General features: G+C 38.2%; 1 protein-coding gene and 1 long non-coding RNA gene across 2 annotated transcripts; one reads left to right on the forward strand and one right to left on the reverse strand.

Annotated features, from left to right (window-relative positions):
• Positions 1-1,254: 1,254 nt before the first annotated feature.
• Positions 1,255-12,167, forward strand: LOC129349935 (uncharacterized). Its single transcript, XR_008603093.1, has 3 exons — positions 1,255-1,558; positions 3,323-3,480; positions 9,388-12,167. It is a non-coding gene; the product is annotated as an uncharacterized LOC129349935 (long non-coding RNA).
• Positions 12,168-12,469: 302 nt separating this feature from the next.
• LOC111572333 (organic cation/carnitine transporter 2-like) lies at positions 12,470-21,021 on the reverse strand. The gene is made up of 10 exons (XM_023275975.3): positions 20,412-21,021; positions 20,122-20,225; positions 18,512-18,666; positions 17,793-17,964; positions 15,484-15,625; positions 15,290-15,381; positions 14,868-15,082; positions 14,594-14,776; positions 13,454-13,589; positions 12,470-12,867 (listed from the first exon to the last, which is right to left on the reverse strand). Exons 1-10 carry the CDS (start codon positions 20,775-20,777, stop codon positions 12,783-12,785), a joined length of 1,650 nt encoding a protein of 549 aa, XP_023131743.2. The 5' UTR covers positions 20,778-21,021; the 3' UTR covers positions 12,470-12,782.
• Positions 21,022-22,016: the final 995 nt, after the last annotated feature.

A 22,016-nucleotide genomic window follows, 5' to 3' on the forward strand; every position in this document is an offset into this window, starting at 1 on the left:
ACTTGTAGTATGATCAGCAAGACACAATTGATGGCTCCAGTAAATTTGGTGACGCTACAGTGTATAAAAGTTAAGTTATTGAATATTTGTGTAGTGCCTCTCTTCGCTGTTGCAGCGGTTTTGCTATTTGCAGACGGTCCCTGTTCACTCGTCGCACAGCCGGCTGCTCATAGACATCAATGTTATTTCTGCAGCTTGAAAGACAGCGACTTTTGATAAAACTGGCCTTGTAGCACATTGTCTAGCTTACAACGATTTGAAAGAGGCATTGTTTATGTTTTTACAACGTATATCCCATGAGTTATTGAGGCCGGAAGTCCGAATCTGTAAATATCTTGCCAACTTTACCTAACTGACAGACACTGGGTCTCTCAGTAGTACACCAGCAGCAGAGATGGGGGCGCGGCGCAGTCACTGCCTGGAGTGACTGTGGCGTTAATCTCGCGATAGTTCAGATGGTGACTGACAGCTGTGCAGCAATAATGCATGTAAACGGGGTTTTGTACTGGTACGTTTAGAAACAACACTAAAAACTGATAATGATTGTGTCTTATAAATGATTGTACCATATTTTCCCGATGGAGAACGTTGTTCTCAAAGTACTTGTGGTTCAAAGAGTTTCAAAAAGCAGAATGTGAGGAAAAGCCATCAGCTATCAGGCTCCTCTCTACTTTTAAGGTTAGGTTCAAAATTGTCCTTTTTAATAAAGCTCATAGTTGATGCTGGCTGAGGTGACACTGAATCACCTCTTACTTTTGCTGCTATGCTGCTATCAGCTGAATGGGGACTTCACACGATGCACTGAGCAACTTTACTCTCCTCTCTTTCTCTCTCCAAACATTTACATACCAGCATATCATGTCACTAACTTTGTCTTCTCTCCTGTACTTTGAGGTTTGTCCTTTCTGCAGGTATCTCTTGCTGTAGAGCAACATGTTTCTGATCAGTGGTTTCTGGCCTCGCAGACCTTCACAGTGTTTATTGTCCTCCCATGTGATGTTTGTCTGTTTTTACATTCTTTTTGTCTCTCCCCTGGTCAAGGCAGATGGCTGTCCTCCCTACACTTGGTTCTACAGGCGGTTTCTTCCTGGTAAAGGGGAGTTTCATTATCTCACTGCAAGCCAAGTGCTTGCTCAAAAGGAATCCAAGTGAGTCCTTGAATTTTTTGAGGTTCTCTCGAGAATAAGCCAAATCGGAATTATCAGTACGCATGCGCGTTTATCCCTCAATAGCTTCCGGGTCAGAGTTCATCCCACACTACGTTATCAACAAAGCTCGACGAAGCCATGCTAGCGCAGTGGAACGACCTGCTATTTGTAGCGATTATTAAGTGTTTACACTGCTTAAAGTCTTTTTAAGGCAATATGCCAGGTCCCACAGTTCAGTGCGGGACTGCCACAACGGTACCCGTGGGCTAAAGAAGTGGATGGAAGAGTTTTGCCCTATTCACGAGTGCAATAAAGGAACCTCGCGCTGTATATGTGACCCGCCTTATGTACTCGTCACATTTCCTACTGAAAGAAAAGATCCAGAATGTCGTGCCGAATGGATTAAATTAGTAAGTTTGACATAAGATCATATATTATTACCTTCTTTGTAGTCGTTAGCAAGTCTCGTTAGCAAGTTTTGCTCGTCCTTGCTAACCAGATAATTATTGATATCTATGTACATAAGGATAAGGATGAACTTTATTGATCCCACAGTGGGGAAAGTTCACCATTACAGCAGCTCCAAAGAAAAAGTATAAAGGCAGTGCAGGAATAGATAAGAAAAAGAAACAGAGTGCAAAAATTGCAGAAAAAAAACATGCAGGGTGGCCATTTATTTGCTGCTGTCGACTCATTCTCCCAACCTTCTCTGAGCTCTAAAGGATCTGGAATTCTCAGGTGACACCTGTCAACTTCGATCTCGAGCAGGGATTTATAATCAAGGTTGACAGCCTCCCTTTCCTGCTGTTTTGTTAAAACTATTGGGGCCTTTTGAAAAGACAATGCCCAAGCAAGGGACACGAGTTTTTTCTTTCGCTTCCCGATAACACTGTATCCTCGTTTCTTACAAAATTCCTGTAAAGCATCGACTTTACAACGCTCAAAGTAATCAATATCTGCGTTGCACTTGGCCATGTTTATGATCTGGGATGTCCCGACCTTTGATCCGGACCACCATACCTCGCTCACGGCGAGATTCCGAATTGGCTTATTTAATAAGGTCCTCGCCACTGTTCCCTCTAAGCTGCGTGCGTGTGCAATTGCGCACTGCTGACACGGTCTCCGCGCACAGAAAATCTGCACTGCCACAAAAAAAAAAATCCGACCTAAATTGTAAATAAAATAAACACGTAACAATTCATTCTGTGCTATTTTTCAGTGTGAGTCAGTGAGTGACCAGTGACTGGCTGCTGCAGTCAATGATGCGATTCACATACATATTTACCATAGACTGTATATAATGGTATTTACGCAGCTAATCATCGTCAGGCGTCCTTATGTGCAGCCATCGTTGTTCTCATAGATATGAATGAGTAGATAGGACACGCCCCTTTGAGCTGAGTGCTACGGCGAGGCTAAGCTAGTGGGGACAAAGTTTCAGTGCATTCCGTTGATGTAGATGGCGTGAAAACAGAAACAAGAAGTATACCGGCTCACTGGGCTGCATACACAATTACACACTGCGTCGTACGATTGAGACAAGGAAACTTGGAATGACTTTTCATAGGTACGAATAGTTTTTGGCTCTTTTTTCATTATGAAATCTTGTTGAGAGCTTCCAGTCTATGAGAGCTAACTAGTTAGCCACTAGCAAAACGCTAAGGCGAGCTAGCAGCTTGACAACCAAATACCAGACGATTAATAGTAGCTGTAGTATAGTTGTACAAGCAGTAGTAGTAATACTAAAAGTACAAGCAGTAGTAGTATAAACAGCTGTTAGAGTCATAGAAGTAGTATCAGCATTTGTAATAGTATTACAAGTTGTAGTAGCAGTGCCAGTATCAGCAGCACTACTAGTAGTAGTCACATTGCTATTACTACCACCAATACTACCAATAGTAGTTATAAAGCCTAACTCATGTATATCCAGATTACCATCTATGTTCTTCCTCCAAACCCATTTTATGATTGGGATTACAGGACAGTTCTTTAGGACTGCTCTCAAATAATTGAAATGTTACTAAACAAGGTTATACTTATCAAATTAAATAGCTCTGGTCTTCAGTATATTGGCGAATTCGGTTCTTTGTACTTAATTTATTAGCATGATTTCTTTTTAATATGTTGTGTACAGACTTAATTACTTCTCTGTCTACTTTTCTTACTCCACGTAGGTTTCCCAGAGACTATGGGTTGAGGAGGAATTGGAAGTTTGTCGGCTTAGACCTGTGTCATTCCATCAGTGTTAAACTTCCCGGCTCATCTTTGAAGAGTACGTGCCAGAAAGACCACGACCAAGCAGCCTTGAGATCTTAGGCAGCGTCTCCCTGAGGTGGGTGTCAACGGTGTTCACAGTCAGGTCTGTGGTAATCCCGTCAAAAAACAAAACAGAAAAAAATCTAGATTATAAATCAACATGTAACCAAAGCACTCTGTGTATAACGCCATAGTATAGGATGTAGTTTAGAAAATGTCAAAGTATAGTATGCTTTACTCAAGAATAACATAGTATGGCCTGTAGTTCATAGTACAGCATGTTGGCAAGAAAAAAAAAACATAGATTATTAAGCGCAAAATGATAGGATGTTGCCTAAAATTGTCATGTATGATATGTGGTTCAAAAAATGTCATAGTGCAGTATATTGTCAAAATAGTATGTAATTCAAGAAAACATCAGAGTATAATATGTCATCTAAAAAATGCCATAGAATAATAATTTCATTGCACAAGTAAAAGTATAGTAACTTTTAAAACTGTTCTAATTCTTATATGTTGCTAAAAAAACAAAACAAAAACCCCCCAAAAAAGTCATAGTAATATGTCAATTTAAAAAGCCTATAGTATAGCGTGTCGCCCAACAAACATCATAGTATAGCATGTCGCTCTAAAAACGTCACAGTATAGCCTTTAGTCCACAGCTGTCAGTAGGTGAGGAGCAACACAAAAACAGTCCAAACGCTGGTTTCCAGAGGGTTAGACTAGAATTTATTTGAAAGAGTAAGTTTACAACAACACAACATGTGAGGGGGTTAAAAACAAATGGGTGTTAGTAAAATAAAAATAAATAAACAGAACTAAAAGTGAACTTCATGTTGACATTGATGGGCATTCCAACCAGGAACAAAGTAAAAGATAATCAATATGAAAAAAAACTCTTCCTGTTCACCTCTTAAAACCCAAAAACACACCGCAGTAGCACCCTAAACTAAAACTACCAATGGGTTCCCTGTTTTCCTTTGTGAACAATTCAAAGGTCCCACCTCTATCCTCCCCCACACATCCACCAACCACTGGAACACATCTCCAAAGTTTCTGCCGGGCCAGCTCAGCTTCCCCTCAGAAGAAGTGCTTGCCGTCCTGGCAGATGAAGGAGCCTTTTGAGAGGCAGCTGGCATCGTGATTTTGGACTGTACTTTGGTCTGTTCCAATCCAGCTTCAGCTCCAGTAGACGGCAGGCGGGACGAGTCAACGGAGGGCCGGGTGGAGCGAAGGCATGCAGCTGAGTACAATCCAGAAAACAACAGAGGAGGAGTGCAGGGCCAGAACAAGCAGAGTAGCATGGTATGTCTCTTAGAAAACATCATAGTATAGCCTTTGGTATGAAAAAAACGGCGATCATATACATCGTTATATTGTACAAATAAGTCAAAGGAAAGAGGACATACAATTGTAGAATTGTAGTAATTGTGGGGCTGACTGATTTACTGATTATCAGTATTTTATTTTTTACTGATTTAACGGTAATAAATAAATTTAAAAATGCGCTACTTTGGCTCTGAAACCTTTATCTACCTGTGGTCGCTCTGTCTTCTGGAGTGATTGATTGGTTATACGTCACGAAATAAAACTCCTTTAACTTAACATCTGTAAACAAAACAAAAACGTATCAACAAAGTTTTCTGTTAGAGTTTGTGTTCTTCTAAGTTTAACTCCAAGATTTTAAATACTTTCATTTACTGCAAATGAATATCTACTCCAAATGTCTCACTAATAATCATTATCAGCCTTAAAAACCCACAAAACACCCCTCTATACTCGACCACACTTAGTACAGTCCGGTTCCCCCTTCTATAAATCTGCTTGGAATCATCCACTTCCTGTTTGTCAAAGTGGCCTTCTACCTGGACAGGTTTTGTTGGAGCTCATGCAACAAACATTTTGGGTAACTGCACTTTAATATGGATGGATGACACTGAATTAGAGTCTGTTTTAATGAGACTGAGTTAAGATGTGTAGCTCTGTCATTAAATAGTAAATTATTTCTCAGAATTCACAGAGAAAAGTCTGAAATGTTTGCTAGGTTAGCGTCCCACATGTTCTTTGGCTCAGCTAAAGCTAACTCTCTCCAACTTCTGGATCTCTTGAGTTGCTTGTTGTTAAAATATCTTGCTATAGATGCTGAAGCTCAGAAAGTCTGAGATGTTTGTCCAAAATAAGCTCATTCTCAAGTCTTATCTGAACTGTCCTCTTTTGTTTGAACTTTCCCTAAACTTAGGAGTTAATGACAAAGCAACACATCCAGACTCAGTCTCATTTATGTAGAGATTAAACTTCAGTGTCATTCATTGATGTTAAAGTGCAATTTTTCAAATGTTTGTTGCACATGCTCCCGACCAAACCAGTCCAGGTGGAAGACGATGTGAAGAGAAAGCTCCAGAGGATGAATATCACACATTTACGTTGGAAATAAATGTCCTTTAATTTGACATTGTCATGCAAAAGTTGGATTTCCCTTTAATGATGTTCAAATCTTTGTTGAGTGTTTTGTTGATGTTGGTTTCTAAATGTTTTTTGACACTCGGCCCCAAAGATTAAAACCTTCTACGGCTCACAAGCTGCAACAATTCACACATTATCAACTATCTTTCTGACTAAACTTAGATAAAAAGTGAAAAACTGCCTGATTCCTGCATCATGAATGCAAATCTTTTTGGTTTTTATGACAGTAAACTGAATATATTTGGGTTTGACATTTTATAAACCAAAATAAGAAATGAATTACTGGAGAAAACAATCAACAGATTAATGGACAAAGAAAATGTGTTTTCCAACATATATGGCTGAATTACTCCAACATTACAAGAAACATACAATTTGAATTCAATTTTATTTATATAACGCCAAATACAGGTCAAATTGTCTCAACACACATTATTTTTATATTTTTTGTCATATTTAAAATATGACAAAGTAAGAAATTTAAACCTCTTGACTAATCCAATTTATTATTTGGTTTTTAAGAGACTAATCGACAACTAAAATAACTTTCTCCACTAAAACTAATAAACATGAGGTCAAATAGAAGGAACTGTTTTAAATACTGCAGTCCCACGATGACAAGAATAAAGTTTGTCAACAAAAACTAAATCTGCTGGTGGATTCCATTAAAGTCCTAATAAATGATAATAAAGTGTGATACTAAAGGTTTGTGGTGCTAAAAATGTCAAAGTAAAGATATCAAGTTGAACATCTGGATGGAGGTTGATAAAAGTTGACCTTTCATTTCTCTGGAGCCGACTCCATGGATTTTATGGATGGTGGTTAAAGACCTGCTCTTGTAGTGGTCTTCCTTCTAGTCGCTGTAAAAAGTCAGTCCATCCTGACCGACTTCAACACCTCTTCATGACAACTTGTTCTGCCTTGGACCTCATGGAAACTCCAGAAACTCGGGAAAACCCATGGAGACTCGAAGAACTCGTGGAGACTCGAAGAACTCGTCGGGCGGGGGAAGGTGTGGTGGGAGGTGGTGGGTGGTGGGGGAGTAGAGGGGGGAGGCCGCCACCCACCTCCCCGCCTACTCTCCGCCCTGACTCCACCCAGACTCCGCCTTGGCTCCACCCATGTGGTCACTTCAGAAACTACGATGCCAAAGGGACGACGAAATTATATTTTTTTATCTGATCTGTAGCTCAGTGAGTTAAGGATTTGCCTGTGGAGCTGCAGGTCGCTGGTTCAAGACCAGACCCTTCTTAAGTTTTATCAAAATCCTGACAAAGACAAAGAAAGAAAATTGCCAGTGGTGGGTCTTGAACCGGCGACCTTCCGATTGGTAGTCCGTCTTCTTATCCCCTGAGCCACTCGCTCAGATACTAATTCTTCTTTTTTTTGCGCATTTATCATCTATTTTTTGTCGTTTTCGAGTTTTTTTTTTTAACTCGAGTCTCGACTCGACCGTTTTTCTCAGGAGGTTGGACTTCAGCCTTTGTGCTGGTGGGTTGAACCTTCAGTTCCAAGACTTTCCAAAGCCTCCACACCTCCCGAGTCCTCAGGACCTGAGCTTTCACACAGTCTGAGGGCTGAAATTTTCTAAGTCCCACAGTAGTTCTCTGTTAGTTTGAACCTTCAGACAGTCCAAGGACTGATATCTTCTAAGTCCCTGAGTAGTTCTCTGTTAGTTTGAACCTTTCGACAGTCTGAGGGCTGAAGTTTTAAAGGTTTCTCAGTACTTCTCTGTTAGTTTGAACCTTTCGACAGTCTGAGGACTGAAATCTTAGAAGTTCTTGAGTAGTTCTCTGTTAGTTTGAACCTTCAGACAGTCTGAGGACTGAAATTTTAAAAGTTTCTCGGTACTTCTTTGTTAGTTTGAACTTTCTGGTTAACAGAAGCGTTAAAACTTGTGACCATGAGTCTTGATTTCACATTTAGACCATCCATCTGAGTTCTTCTCAGACCTTCACCTGTGGGTTTTTTAGAAATCCTCAACAAACTTTGATTCTCTTCACTGAACAGTAAAGTTTGTGGAGATCAGAAGGTAACATTAGTTTGATAAATGCCTTCAACTACTAGTAGACTTTATCTGGAAAGCAGTTTTCTGAAATTAGTTCTAAGTAAATCTGTCCACAATCAAACCAAGAACATAGAAAGAGGAAATGTTTGAAGAAACAACTTGATGTTTTCATTTCAGACTAGAAAACGCTTTAAGACCTTTATCTGTTTTTGCTCTTTTTGATCGTTTTATTGTCTCTTCTGTTGAATTTGATCTTCTAAAGTCTAACTGGTGTCTTTTCAAATGTTTTGTCTTTAGTTTGATTCTTCTTAAACGTTTAGTTTTGCTCTTTTCTCACCTTTTATTCTTTTCTAATGTCTGATTTGATTTCCAAATGTTTTGTCTTTTTAATGTTTAATTGTTTTTTCAAATGTTTTATCGGCTTGTTTGAGTTTCTTTTTCTTTCCCAATATTTAATGTTTCGATTAAATCTTTAAGGTTTTTCTTTTTAAATGTTTTACCACCTTTTAATGTTTAATTTTCTTTTTAAATGCTTCATTGTATTTTCTGTTTAATTCCTATTTGAAGTTTTATTGTCTTTCAGATGTAGTTTTCTAATTCAACATTTAATTTTTTAATTAAATGTTTTGTCTTTTTAAAGGTTTAATAATCTAATTAAATGTTTTGCATTTTTTAAAATGTTTAATATTCTTCTTGTTTAATTGTATTTTTTAAATGATGAATTATGGAAAATATTTTATCTGTAATTTTTAATATTTGTATTTTAAAAATTTTGTTTAATTTCATACTTAGATGTATTGTATCTTGTTGAATTATCTAATTCAATATTTTGTCTGTTTAATAGAATTTAATTGTATTTAATGTTTAACTATATTAAACAGAAAATATTGAATTAGATAAACAAGATACATGTAACTATGAAATTAAACAGAATTTTTCAAATACAAATATTCAAAATTACAGATAAAATATTTTCGATAATTAAACATTCAAAAAATACTTTTTAATAATAAACCTTTTTAAAAGTTTTATTGTAATACATTTTTCCCTTTGATTTAATTGCTTTTTTGTTATGTAGTTTATTTCTTTAATCTTCTTTTTCTGTCAAGATTATAACCCCAGCCTTAAAAATGAAATAAACCCTTAAATCACAATGAAAATACTTCTGTTGTCACAATCATGAGTTAGTCAATTATTCAGTTTATCAATTCAACTTTATTTGTTTAGCACCTTTTACACAGATGACAAAACTAAACAAGCAAAGAGAAAAAAACTATGCTAAAACTATGATTAAAACTCAAAAACATTTTTTATAAAAAGGATTTAACATGGTAATAAAATATGTTGTGTCCAGGGGATGGAGGGAGTTTACTGAAGTCTTCTTGGGCTCACATGGGAAATCATTTAAAATATAAACTTGATATTCAGTCTAAGGAAACTGCAGAATGACAGAAGAACCAACAATATCTCCTGTTTTCTCCTTTAATGAGTCGACTCTTCTTGTGCTTTCAGACCAAAGAACTACAGACTCTTCACAACCTGCTCAAACTCTTGGTACAGGACCTCACCACACGGGTCAAGAAGGTTTCCATCTCATTTCTACTCTGAAGCTCACCTTCTCCTGCTCAAACTGCTGACAAATGTTTCTGCTGCTCTAAAGTCTGGTCTCCAGAACTTCCTAAAAACTCTCAAATCTCTTCTGCTGCAGGTTGCTTTGTAGAACTGTTGCAGAAAACCTCACTAAACCACATGGAGGGGCCTCAAGATAGTCGTCCAAATGAAACCATACAAAAACCAAACTAGTACAACCCAAACGCTAAAGTCTCCTGCAGCCTACCAGAGAACCTCTGAGAACAGAGGATCAGGACAGGAACTCTTACCTTCTGGACAACCACCGCTGGTTCACAAACAAGAATACAGACTGTGTCTGACCAAAAACCTCTGAAGACTCACTACAGCCAAGATAAAGACAACACAGCTGCACCAAATCCGCTAATCACTGCACACATTAGCACCATGTGCTAACTGTGGCTAAAGAACCTCATTTACCAAGACAACGATCCAGTACAAAGCCCTAAACCACACCAAGAAACACAGTAAAGACGATTTTACTGCTGGAAGCTGCAAGCCAACGCCTAAAGAACAAACTAAAGCAATGGAGCCAAACCCAGTTCACTGGTGAAGAGAATCAGAGGAAAGGTTTGTCTACAGCTAAATAAAGCAGGAAGACACTGAGCTGCTCAGGTGTTCCTGATAAAACCAAGCAGCCACCTGGACAGCCAATAGGAACACAGCTTCCTGGAAGTCCAGAGGGCTGGGTTAGTGAAGGAAATTTAATTTGAAGTTGAAGCAGAAAGTTAACAAAGAAAGTTGAAAACCACCTTCTGATCCCTGAAATCTCTGAGTTTTCACACAAAGAACACCTGAACATGTCAAACTGGTTCCATAGTAGAACCATCATTGTAAAAACGTCATAGTATGGTGTGTTGCTCAAAAAACATTAGGACCCGGCTGTCAGGGGACAAACATGTAAGAAACATGAGAACAGAGAGAACCCAACCAGTAGGTCACAGTTTATCATCCCCCAGTCATCTCCTGAAGTCCATATGGTGAGAGACATCAGTATCTGGTTGTTAATTTACCAGAGGATGCTTATAATCATGATGATGTGGTCTGTACTCTACAGTATTTTAGTGACTCAATACATGCCTAAGTTGTTTTTTTTAAAATGCTTTTTAGTTTTTAATAAACATTTAATAGCCTATATGTAATCAATAAATGGCCTTTGCCTATCTTAAGAAAAACTCACTCAGAAATCTGATATGTTAACAGTACTAAATAAATCAATAAATACATGCATACACACAAAAATAAGTTAATACATTAACTGTGTTAAGATAAGATTTAGATTTTTTTAAAAAAGTTGTTTATGTTTTTGCACAATCCAGTATTGCTCACTGGTTGGTCATTACATTTTGTTTAGTTTGATTTCACTGTTTAAAATGATGCCACCTCTTTTCAGACAGAACCTGTGATAATAAAACAATACAAAATTTTTAGTTCCGTGTTAATAAAGCACTTAAAGCTTTAAGTATGGCTAAATGCTTTTTTCAGAATTAAATATATCACTCCTTAGGTGGTAGTGGCCCCAAGTTCAGTAAAGTTGGAAAGATATTCACAGATTCAGACTTCCAGCATCAATAACTCATTAGATATAGGTTGTCAAAACATAAACGGTGCCTCTTTCCCATTGTTGCAAGGCAGACAATGTGCTACAAGCCCAGTTTTATCAAAAGTAGCTGTCTTTCAAGCTACAGGAATAACATTGGTGTCTATGGAGTGAACAGGGTCCGTCTGCAATTTGCAAAACCGCTGCAACAGTAAAGAGAGACAAATATTCAATAACTTCACTCTTATACATTGTAGTGTCACTAAAATCACTGCAGCCTTCAACTGGCTCCTGTTGACAAAGTGTTTTAACAGAAATGTAAATGCTGTAATTTGATTCTTTTAATGAACCATGTAACTTGAATGGATGTGATGCTGGTGTGACCACAGTGCACACGTCTGATGTTGCTCACAGTGGTCCAAGGGACGCTCAGGGAGTTTGTGTGTTTGCTCAGACTCAGGAAAAATTACAGGGAACATTGGTCCTCGCCTTACTATGTGAAGTGTCTAGAGATGATACATGTTGTGAATTAGTGCTATATAAATACAACTCAATTGAAATTAAATTAAAGTGTATCGTTTCTATATTTTAGATTATCCTTGATGGCATAAAAAAGGGTGGAAAAGGTACATACTACATACTATTGTTTTAACCAGACGGATGAACAATTTGTTCTCACAGGCCATCGCTCTAATAAACAATTAAATCTATAATGACAGAAACAACTATTTTTGTATGATTAACAACTCATAACCACTGTAAATACTGTATATTACATAACTGTTAATATTTCATTCTACAAACATCGCTCTCTGCTCCATTGCACTATTGCATTGAAAGTGTCAGTAATCCTGCATTTATTGTTAACCTTATCTATTCCTATCATCAAAATCTGCACAATTTACACTAAATGTTTGGTTCAGTGTAAACATGTTCTTTTACACATATCTTTGGCTGTGATATTAATCGATAAACACTTACGTTCCTTTCTTTAATCTGTGGGCCTGGTTTAAATTCATGTGTGCTTTTTGGTGTGAATACTTTGACAGCAAAGAAAACATTTTTTATTCATTGTACGTGTGCATGTACTTGGCCAATAAAGAACACCTGCCATTGTATAATACTTTGCATTCAAAAGAGATTTTTTAGATCATCCTCCATTCAACATCATTCTGCTTTTCTGGGACATCAGTATAAAATTTTCTTTCTTTTATTTTATTTTTAAATCAACAATGACTGCATTGAGTAGAAGACTAATTAAAATGACTTTTGGAATCCAAGAATCAAGATATCTTACATCAACACGCACTGACCTAAAATCCTGAAATGACCCATTACTCGACCTATATTAAATGTGACTCTGCTCATTGTATAACAACTCTGTGACATGTAGCTGTGCTTTAAATGTATATAGACACTCCATACTGACAGGTGTGGTAGTTTATTTCATTTAGAGGCGCAGCAGTGCATAAAAAATGTGAAATTCAAAAACAACAGCAAAAATGTCCTTGGTAGAGGTAAAAAAAAAAAAAATCGACAGACTATAGCAGTTGGGGAAAGTCTAAACCAGCAAATGAAGATGACAGTTCGATCTGTTCTATGTTTATAAAGGCCAGAGACGCTCTGTGGTTTTATCTCTCAAACAAGATTAATGATTAGCAGACATCATAAACCACAACAAAACTGTGTTTGTAAATGTTTGTCTGCAGCAACGCAACTCTTGCAGTGTGCTTTCCTTTCAGCAGGTGGCACTTTTGCTCACATCTTTACAGTCTTCATTTGTATCAGACCAGGCTGTGGAAGTTTCCTTTGCCCAGCAGCAACTTGATGTAAAGAGAAATGGAGACAGAAAAAAAACGGAGATTTAAGATATGCTGAATATGCACAAGAGAGTGAAATGTCATTCAGTTTATACGTTTGCTCATTTCAGTTTACAGATTACCAGTAAACACATTCTTTTGTTTCGATTCACCATTTCTAAGACTGAAAATGTAGCGGCAAACATATTCTTGATGCAAAAATAATGATAAAATTGTTCAAAAATTCTATTTAGTTGCGAAAAGACATGAAATGAACATGCACATCCATGTGATGAGTGCTGGACAAAAATAAATGTAGGTACACATCTGGAAAAAATACAGTTGCCACAGTCAAATAGAGACTACCACAAACATTTATTAAATTACTACCTCATGGTGATGTCTTGAGTGTGGCAGCTCTTCTTGAGATCAACGTTTACACTCGGGACAATAAAGCAGGAATTCAATAAATGTTCTTGGGAGTATCTAATGTGTGGACTATACCCTATACCGTACTTACATCACAAGATTGCACTGTAGAAATGGTAATGCATAAGAATCTTAATTTCAGTGAATCTTTACTCATGCATCCACACACAGCGTGACATACCGTCTGATGGGTTTGGCCTGACTGATAAGATCAGGAAGCTTGTTGTTTCTGGTGTCTGGCAGCAACACGCTAACAACAGCAGCCATGATGCTGATTGTGCCAAAAATAAGGTATGGGAGGACCTTGTTGTAAATACCTGCAAACAGAATAAAGGCACTGAAATTAGAAAGATCATGATCTGTTGATTTCTTTAGTTGTCAGTCAAAAGTGTTTCCACATTCTGGCATGTCGTAAGTGTAAATGAATCAGGTCAGATATATTAGTGCAGGTACTTACAGCACCAATAAATTCAAAATAAGACAATAAAATAAAAAGGAATAGGCCAAACAGGATTTTAAAAAGTGTACATGAAGACCTTTTCAGACCTTTTTCCCAGAAGACAGTCCAGAACAGGTCATTACCTGCTGCACTGGTATGAGTTATCAATACTGTTCTTAGCTCCACCTCATATTTATCCTGCTGCAACAAGTCAAAATGTCTGCTAAGCAAATATTTTGGGGTTTTTTTGGTTTGTTTTTTCCAAATATAAGAGAAGTGCAAACAAACTCAAAAAACCCTCAGGAAAATGATGTGTCAGTTACACACTTCCCTGTCTGTGCTGCTACCAGCTGACAAAAATACAGTCAGTTTTGATTCCTTTAAAGGAGAAACATGAGAGAATAGTTTTAGGAATTGCTGCCCAATCATTCAAAATAATCAAATGAATAAGCACTAGCATCTACATCTAAAATGTCACCATGCAGAACACTGTGGTGCCTTCAATCAGGCCTGAAATTTGCAGTCTAATATAATCACATTTTCTGAGCCATCAGTCAATTCGTAAAGTTGATTACTTCATATATAATTTGAAGGACAATCCCATGGATTTTGCATATTTACTCCTCATGGTTTCTTAAATATCCTGGCAATGTTTTCAACTTGGACTTACAACAAACCTATTACAGAGTTTCTGTGTATCAAACTGGCATGGAACATTTCTTGTGAGTTCCTAAATGTTACTGAAGTAAAAATAGCTCTTTAAAATCATAATCTACAGATTGTTTCCAGAGTGTTGTTGTCATTCCCACCTCTCTTTCAAAGTACCTTGGTTAAATGCTGCACACAAATACATCTGCAAAAACAGAAAGAAAGCACACTTGCCCACGTAAATCATATAAGGACAAATAACGCTGCTGATTCGAGCAGCTGTGGAGGCGATCCCTAAGCCCATGTTCCTGACCACGGTGGGGATCAGCTCAGTGAAAAAGACGTAAATGAAGCAGTAAGCACCAGAAACGCCCATCTTTCCTAGCAAGGCTAACACCTGAGACACAGCATCCATGCCTGGGGAAAAAAAACAAACAAACAAACATGGTAGATAAGGTGTGCAACATTTCACTTGTGGATAGTGTCTTCTGCAATATTGTACACAGACCTTCAGGAACCAGCTTGATGATCAGAAGCATGATGCCACAGAACATCAGCGTGGAGAAGAGGAGAACGGGTCGTGGAGCCCGTTTGACCAGAAGCCAAGTGGCTATGTAGGCCACAAGGTCAATGACTGCAGAGAGGAAGCAGTTCAAGTAGATATTTCCATTTAGGTTGCTAGTATTGAGAGACAAACCATAGAATACCATGGAGACGGACATCCTGCAGAAAATACAAAAACAAAACTCGGTGACGGTGAGAGAAACCTGTTTCCACCACATTACTTAAATAATATGTTCATCTCACATTACACAATATAAAATCTTCAAAAATATTAGTGGATGTCTGACAAATTAAGTGATGAGTTGTAATTTGTTAAACATTATATGTGCAGTAAAGTTACGAACAAGGGAAAAGGAGACACGTTACCATATGAAGACACCAGAAATTGTGATGTTCCTCATGTTTCTGGTGCGTATCAAGTCCATGTAAGTGTATGTCTGCTCTTCTTCTTTATTTTGCTGAAAATAACAAGAATAAAGAAAAAAACAGAACAATAAACTGCTTAATTTACTGGTGTACTGTAGCTTTAACAGCACGAGGAGTAAAAAGTGATAAGGTACCATGAGGTCTGAGCACTCTCTGGTCCTGAATATGACCTCGGGGACAGGGACTCTGTTCCACTTGGCAGCTTTACGTATGACAAGCTCAGCCTCCTCCACCCGACCTTTCTGTAAGAGCCAGCGTGGTGACTCAGGAATCACCCTGAACACACAGAGGTTCACTCAGCATATGAAGAAATGTGAACTTAACAACACAGCCACTGCACACCAGTAAAGGTTGGTTAAGATAGGCACACATTTTAAGAAAACATATCAAAAGCGTCAGTTCAGTGCGTTTGTGCTTTGGAATATATTCAGAGAATCTATAGCACATACGAGATTGAAAGGTAAAGAATAAAAACTCACCAGACAGAAACAGGAGGAGCCATAAATGCCTTATGGATTTTGTATCAAGGTCTGACAGTCTAACAATTCTGTTTGCCTGCGGTCATCCAACTTGCAGCTGAGTGAAAGTACACACTGCCTAACACAAATACCACCTAAATGTTGTCCAAGCTGACTGACAAATGTTTTCTCTCTTTCAAACTGATCACGAGTTTCATACATTAGTGGAAAAGTAAGAGTATTTTCTTAGTTTTAAAAGATGCAAAACAGGTAAATAATGCTGTTTGTTAAAGCTAAACCATTGTAGCAGAAATGAGGAGAAAAATAGACAGAACAGCCCTTTACCCCCCCAACCAGGAAGTGTAGAGAGGAAGAGAGGTGATAAAATAGGAACAGTGGGTAAACAAAGTGAGTGTGGTAAACAAATGAGACATGGGGAAAAATGGAGTGAAGGCAGGGTTGCAAAGAGAGAGATTTCAGAAAGATTAGGCAAGCTTTTGGTCATCTTTCCTTTAAACTGGATTCATAGAAGTAAACAGTGTGGCAATGGAACCCAGAACTAGCTGGATATCTGACATGTGGACTCTAAAAACCTTGATCCCAGGAGCAGGACTGGACGCCTCACCTCCTCTGTGGCTGCCTTGTTGGACTTGTTGAGGTAAATTTATTTCTTACCAAATCTCCAGGCTTCTCCTCTTTTCTCTTCCCTCAGCTCAGGCTTCATTAGCCCTTTAGCTAGCCTCCCCTACCTTCCTTAGTTTTGTAGCCACTCACCAACACTCATACTTCATATAAACTCCCTGAACTGAACTAAAATGATTATTTGATTTGACAGAATTTGAATGTTTTTGTTTTGGTTTCTTTCTTCAGGATACTAGAGCAGACTTCTTGTGTCTCTTTCTGATTTTTAGTTGGGATTCTGTTGATTGAATGTACTTCAATCTGAGACATTTCCATGTTTGATTTTGACCAGAGTGGTATTTAACCTGATTTTAAAAATGAAGATGAAATTGATGGCTATGGTTCTCTTCTGTCTCATATGGTTTTGGTGTTTATTTTTGTAGTGAAGGAGATACAGCCTGATTAAAAGCTGGAAAACTTTTAAAGGAAGGTACATTTATTTGAAAAAAAAAAATGGCACACATACTCACTAGGACTGTCACACTAACACTGGGCTTTAGATTTTAGAATCTGCTCCATGATGACATGACTGCATCGCATAATTTTTACACATTTTTCAGCTGGACACTCATGCTGCAATTCTCCTGTGTTACCACATTAAACCCATTGTTCATGAAACCAGCTTAAAATGAATTTTGCTTTGTGACATGGTGAATTATTCTGCTGCAAGTAGCCATTAGAAGACGATAAATTGTGGTCATAAAAGGATTCACATGATCAGTAGCAACATTCAGATATACTGTTGCGTTAAGGGAACAAACACCGACCAGCTGGGTCCATGGATTACTGGGGTTCTGAGTGTACCATCAGCAGAAGTAGAGATTTCCCAGGCCACACTACATTTTTAGAATTTCAACTGTTTCCATCAGTTTTGGCGATCCTGTGTGCGCTGCAGCCACAGATATCTGTTCTTAGCTGATAGGAGAGGATTGTGCCTGCCATTGTAACTCATCCACAGCAAGGTTGAAGGTGTTGTGCACTGTAAGGTACTTTACTACTCTCCACAGTTGTAAAGAATGAGTCTTTCTGTCTCCTCCAACCAGTCTTGCCATTCTCCTGTGATCTTGCACATCAACATTTGCACAACTGTTGCTCATTAGATGTGTTTTTTTTTTATATAAACCCTCGAGACTTTTGCATGTGAATATCAAACACCAACAATCATGCTGCTGTTACAGTCACTGAGATCCAATTTTACCAATTTTAATGTTTCATATAAACAGCTACTGAGGCTCCTAAGCTGTGTCTGCAGAAATTATGTTGCATAATAGGATACTTGCACATAATTTACAACCATGACTTACCACCATGTTGGAAGAAATAGGAGGCTTGGGATGGCAGCAGCAACCAGCAGCATCCTCCATCCTCGTATGAAGTAGGCAAAAAGTGGCAACAAGGCGTAGCCGATGCCAAAGCCGAGACTGTGGCCCAATAGAGTGAAGCTCACTCTGGCAGACTGACTCAGCATCTCAGAACCTGAGGGAGAAAAGGACCACAAACATGAGAGAAAACATGTGAGGGTTGATGCAATCAGTTAAGAGAACTTCACAGATTTAGCATCGTTCTGTTGAAGATCCAGGTATGTTGTAGAGACGAATGAAGACTTGAGCCTCGAGCAGAGATGAGCTGGCTGCAGAGATCTGGTGAGCTTGTTTCTAAGAGCACACATACAGACTTTTTGCATTTACAGAATTGTAATCTTCACACCCAGATGATGTTGCTTTCCTCACCTGAGGCAGTTCAGCAGATTTAACTTCACTTTAACTTCACCACGTTTTCACACAAACAGTAGTATCTCCCAAGACTTGTAAGAGACTTTGATGTGTAACATCTGCGCTTGTAAGACCCTAAATTTGAACTGACAAAACACAGCTCGATGATTTTTGTACAGCTTGATTGAGGAATAAAAACACACAGCACCACCACACTGCTATAAGCAAGATCCACTTTGTCACATGGAGATACTAGAGAAGAAGTGATAGAGGCTTGTTTATAACTTGTTTAAGCATATCTGCTGTCTCACCCAGTACGAGTGACGTGATGTAATTGGATATCTGCCCAAGTCCTCTCAGGCAGTTGAGGACACAGAACATGACCCAACTCATGGAGGCCGCCTGGATCAGGGCAGTGACTGTTTGCAAGGCCATGGTGAAAAAAAACACCGGCCTCCTGCCAAAGCTGCAAGAGCATAAACATGAAAACATCCGAGCATCTTCATGCATATTCACCATCGTCTTTTTCTTGATTAGCACATTTCTTTTCTACTCTCCCCTTTTTTGTATTCTCTCAGATTGATGTTTGATTTTGCTGCTAGCACCACAGTCATCAGTAAAAATCAGCAAAACAAAGTAAAAATGAATTTTTAGAATTGTTGCTGGAATGATTAGCTGATTAATACATTAGTTGATCAACTGAAAATGCAGCCAGTTTTGCTGATAATGATTCATCATTTAAGTCATTTTCAAAACCCAAATCTCAAACATTATCTGGTGCCAGATTTGTCAAAGACTTGTGTTTTTCTTCATCATATGAGATTAGAAAATTAATGTCTATCAATAATAGTAAAACATGTATTTATTTGGTGACGTCATTAATCAGTTAACTGAAATAAATATTCTGCAAATTTTTTAATGATAGAAATAATTCTTATTTGCAGTCTTGTCATAATTAAAAATGTAAAAACTGATTTAGTGTGACCATGAATAATCTGAAATGATCCCCAGATTATGATATTTATACCGGCCAGTACCATAAACTTTCTTTCATACGCTGTATTGTCATTTGTATTTGGTACCTGCCTTCTTTCCACTGTGTATATACAATACTCAATTTTAAAAATTGAAATTACACATTTATTTAAAACCCTCCTCAAAAGATGGAAATTAGAACTAACTTTAAGATGTCTTTTTTTTTTTTTTTTAATTATCGGACCACTGCAGAACTGATGTGATATCATGAGGTCAATTAGCTCATTAAATTACATTTCTAAACAACCAAAACTTATAACCTGGGCATTATGGATATTTTGTACATTTAATGGACTCTGTACCAATTTAGGGTTTTTTGTATAGAACCTGTGCACTGTCAGTGTTTCCTCCTCATGGAGGAATTTGTGCAATATCAGTGTTTTTCTGTCTATTGAATATGCAATATTGCTGTTTACCATATTCAGAGGATACTGTGCAATATAGGATTTTCTACATTTGGAAAAATCTGTACAATATCAGCAACACTAATGTATATTTCTTGTTGTTTTTAGTGTTTCCACCAATGTCCCTGCATTTTTGGACTATCATCTTTGTTGCTGCAACACTATTGGGATGAATGAAGTCTTAACTTATCTTATATAATCTATCTTCGAGAATTAAACTCTTCAGGGACTCCTCTCCTTTGTAATTTGAAGAAAATAGACATCATGGTCACTTTTATTTTATACATAATTACAAAATTAAGGCTGACCATGATGACCTCTGGACACCAATCCTGGAAAAAAACTGCTGTATGTGGCCATATTTTATAATTATTATGGAGTATCGGTATATTTCCATACTTTCACTTGTTTATTTTTATATTGGCAATCGTGCTGTTGGATGCAAATTAAATACTCTTCATAATTATTAAAAGTGGGCCTACCGGTCTGAGAGGTGTCCACTAATGAAGGATCCGATCAGGACCCCTACGAAGAATAAGGAAGTGGAGAAAGGAACTTTCCATGCATTGTCACACACAAGATCCCACTGTAGATAATGGAGGAAAAGATCAGTGGGGTTACTTTCAGACAAATCTGACATTAAAGTAAAATTTAACCCCAAGAGAAGCTGGAGTTATGAGGTAATCTTGGCAGGTGTTGAACTATTTGTCTGTAGAGAGCTGAGTCTGCAGCAATGCATGAACGTCCCGTTATTTATAGTGTGCACATGAACCTCAGACACAATGGTGTATCTCTCGGCGCTGTAGATCCATCCGTCCACACACGGCTCTGTTTCATTGCCGACTCCTGCTGTCTCGGTACAGTTTGCCCTCAGTTTGTATCGGGAGCAGCTGTCTGGTTCCATCCAGCTGTTCCGCTCCTGGAGCGTCGCCTCCACATCTGAGCCGGTGCGCGTAAAGTTGCCGGAGACGTTGCAGTGATGTTCGGGTGTATCCGAAACAAAAACCACGATCACTCCCATGTAGCCGCAAGGAACGGCACTTAAACTGAGCAGGACGGTCATTAGAATTTGAAAGAGACCGTAGTCTCCCAGAAAAGACGTGAGTTCACCAAAGTCTTTGATTTTTCCTCCCGGCATGACTGCAAAAATAATCCTGGTGAGGCACAGCTAAGTCCACATCTGGAGGATATATTAAAATATCTGCAATACAAAACAGCTGTACGTGACTAATAAGCCTCCAAACATTTGCTTTTAGAAATGTGAACAAAGTAACTATTTCTCTGTCAGTAGGTTTTGTCCCGCTAAAATGAGCTCAGCAGGAATTCCTCTTTGACACACCGAGCAGTTCAGACCCTGCCTGGCTGGATTGTGTCAGTGGGTTGTCCTGATAGATAAGTGTTACTGAACAAAGAGGCACACCAGATCTTCACTGAGGTGGGTTGGTGTAGGACAGGGAAGAAAAACTGAATCTGTGATTGAAAGAATTCTGCGCTCTGCGAAATTGTTGTTTGTTTAAAGTACGAAGAAAAAACTATTTTAGAATAAAAATGTGTATTCATATTATATTTACTGTCACCTTTGTTCTGAGGCAATGAAAGATGGCAGCTAATGGCAACACACTCATGTGGTCATTTGCAGCTTCAGTTCATTCCCTGACAAAGCAGCACGTATTACAACAGTATTGTTCATAGTAGCAATTATTTCTAGCAATTAAAACAGCAAAGAGAAGAAAGTTGAAATGATGCAGGCCTTTAGCTACATGTTGTTGTGAGTCTGCCACACAAGTTTAGAGGCTTGAATGCTCCTTTATTCAGGCCAGTTTGCAGCCGTGTTGTCATAATTCTAAAAATTGCTGTAGGTTCTGTTATATCATATACCAGGGCCCTGTAGTCACAAGGTAATGGCAGTAAACCAGTTTATAAAAGCTGTTATCAGTGATTCTGTTCACGTCATTGGTCAGCTTTGCTCTAGCTTGCCAAGTACAGGTAAAGATTTCCATCTACTGTTGACCATGAGCTGAAAAAGCCAGAGAAAAGCCAGTCAGTGGATATTGAGTTAGGATTATTTGGCTAAATGGTAGCTGTACGATACACTGAGGCTGAGGAAGCGTCAAATGAAATACACAGACACAAACATTTAGATGTCCACTGAAGAGTAGTTTCAAAAAGAATCCATATCAGATAAGAAACGCCTCTACTTCCACTCTGAAAGCTTTACATTCACTTTATGACTCATCCCACAGATAGTCACATTACCTGACAGCTATTCCACTCATCAGAAGTTGGCTGGCCATCTTTAGCAGTAAGACATTGGTTTCTGTTTATCTATTAAACTCTGACTGGCAAAATGCCCCAATACATACGTTCCCTGTTAAAT

This window comes from Amphiprion ocellaris, chromosome 10 (assembly GCF_022539595.1).
Source record: "Amphiprion ocellaris isolate individual 3 ecotype Okinawa chromosome 10, ASM2253959v1, whole genome shotgun sequence".
In the NCBI taxonomy this organism is placed as follows: Eukaryota; Metazoa; Chordata; class Actinopteri; family Pomacentridae; genus Amphiprion; species Amphiprion ocellaris.

Coding starts and splice junctions, on each gene's coding strand:
- LOC111572333 (XM_023275975.3), bottom strand. CDS start 20,777: ATGCCGGGAGGAAAAATCAAAGACTTTGGTGAACTCACGTCTTTTCTG. Junction 18,667..20,121: donor AGTGGACACCTCTCAGACCG/GTAGGCCCACTT, acceptor ATGCTCTTGCAG/CTTTGGCAGGAGGCCGGTGT. Junction 15,382..15,483: donor GAGAGTGCTCAGACCTCATG/GTACCTTATCAC, acceptor TGTTATTTTCAG/CAAAATAAAGAAGAAGAGCA.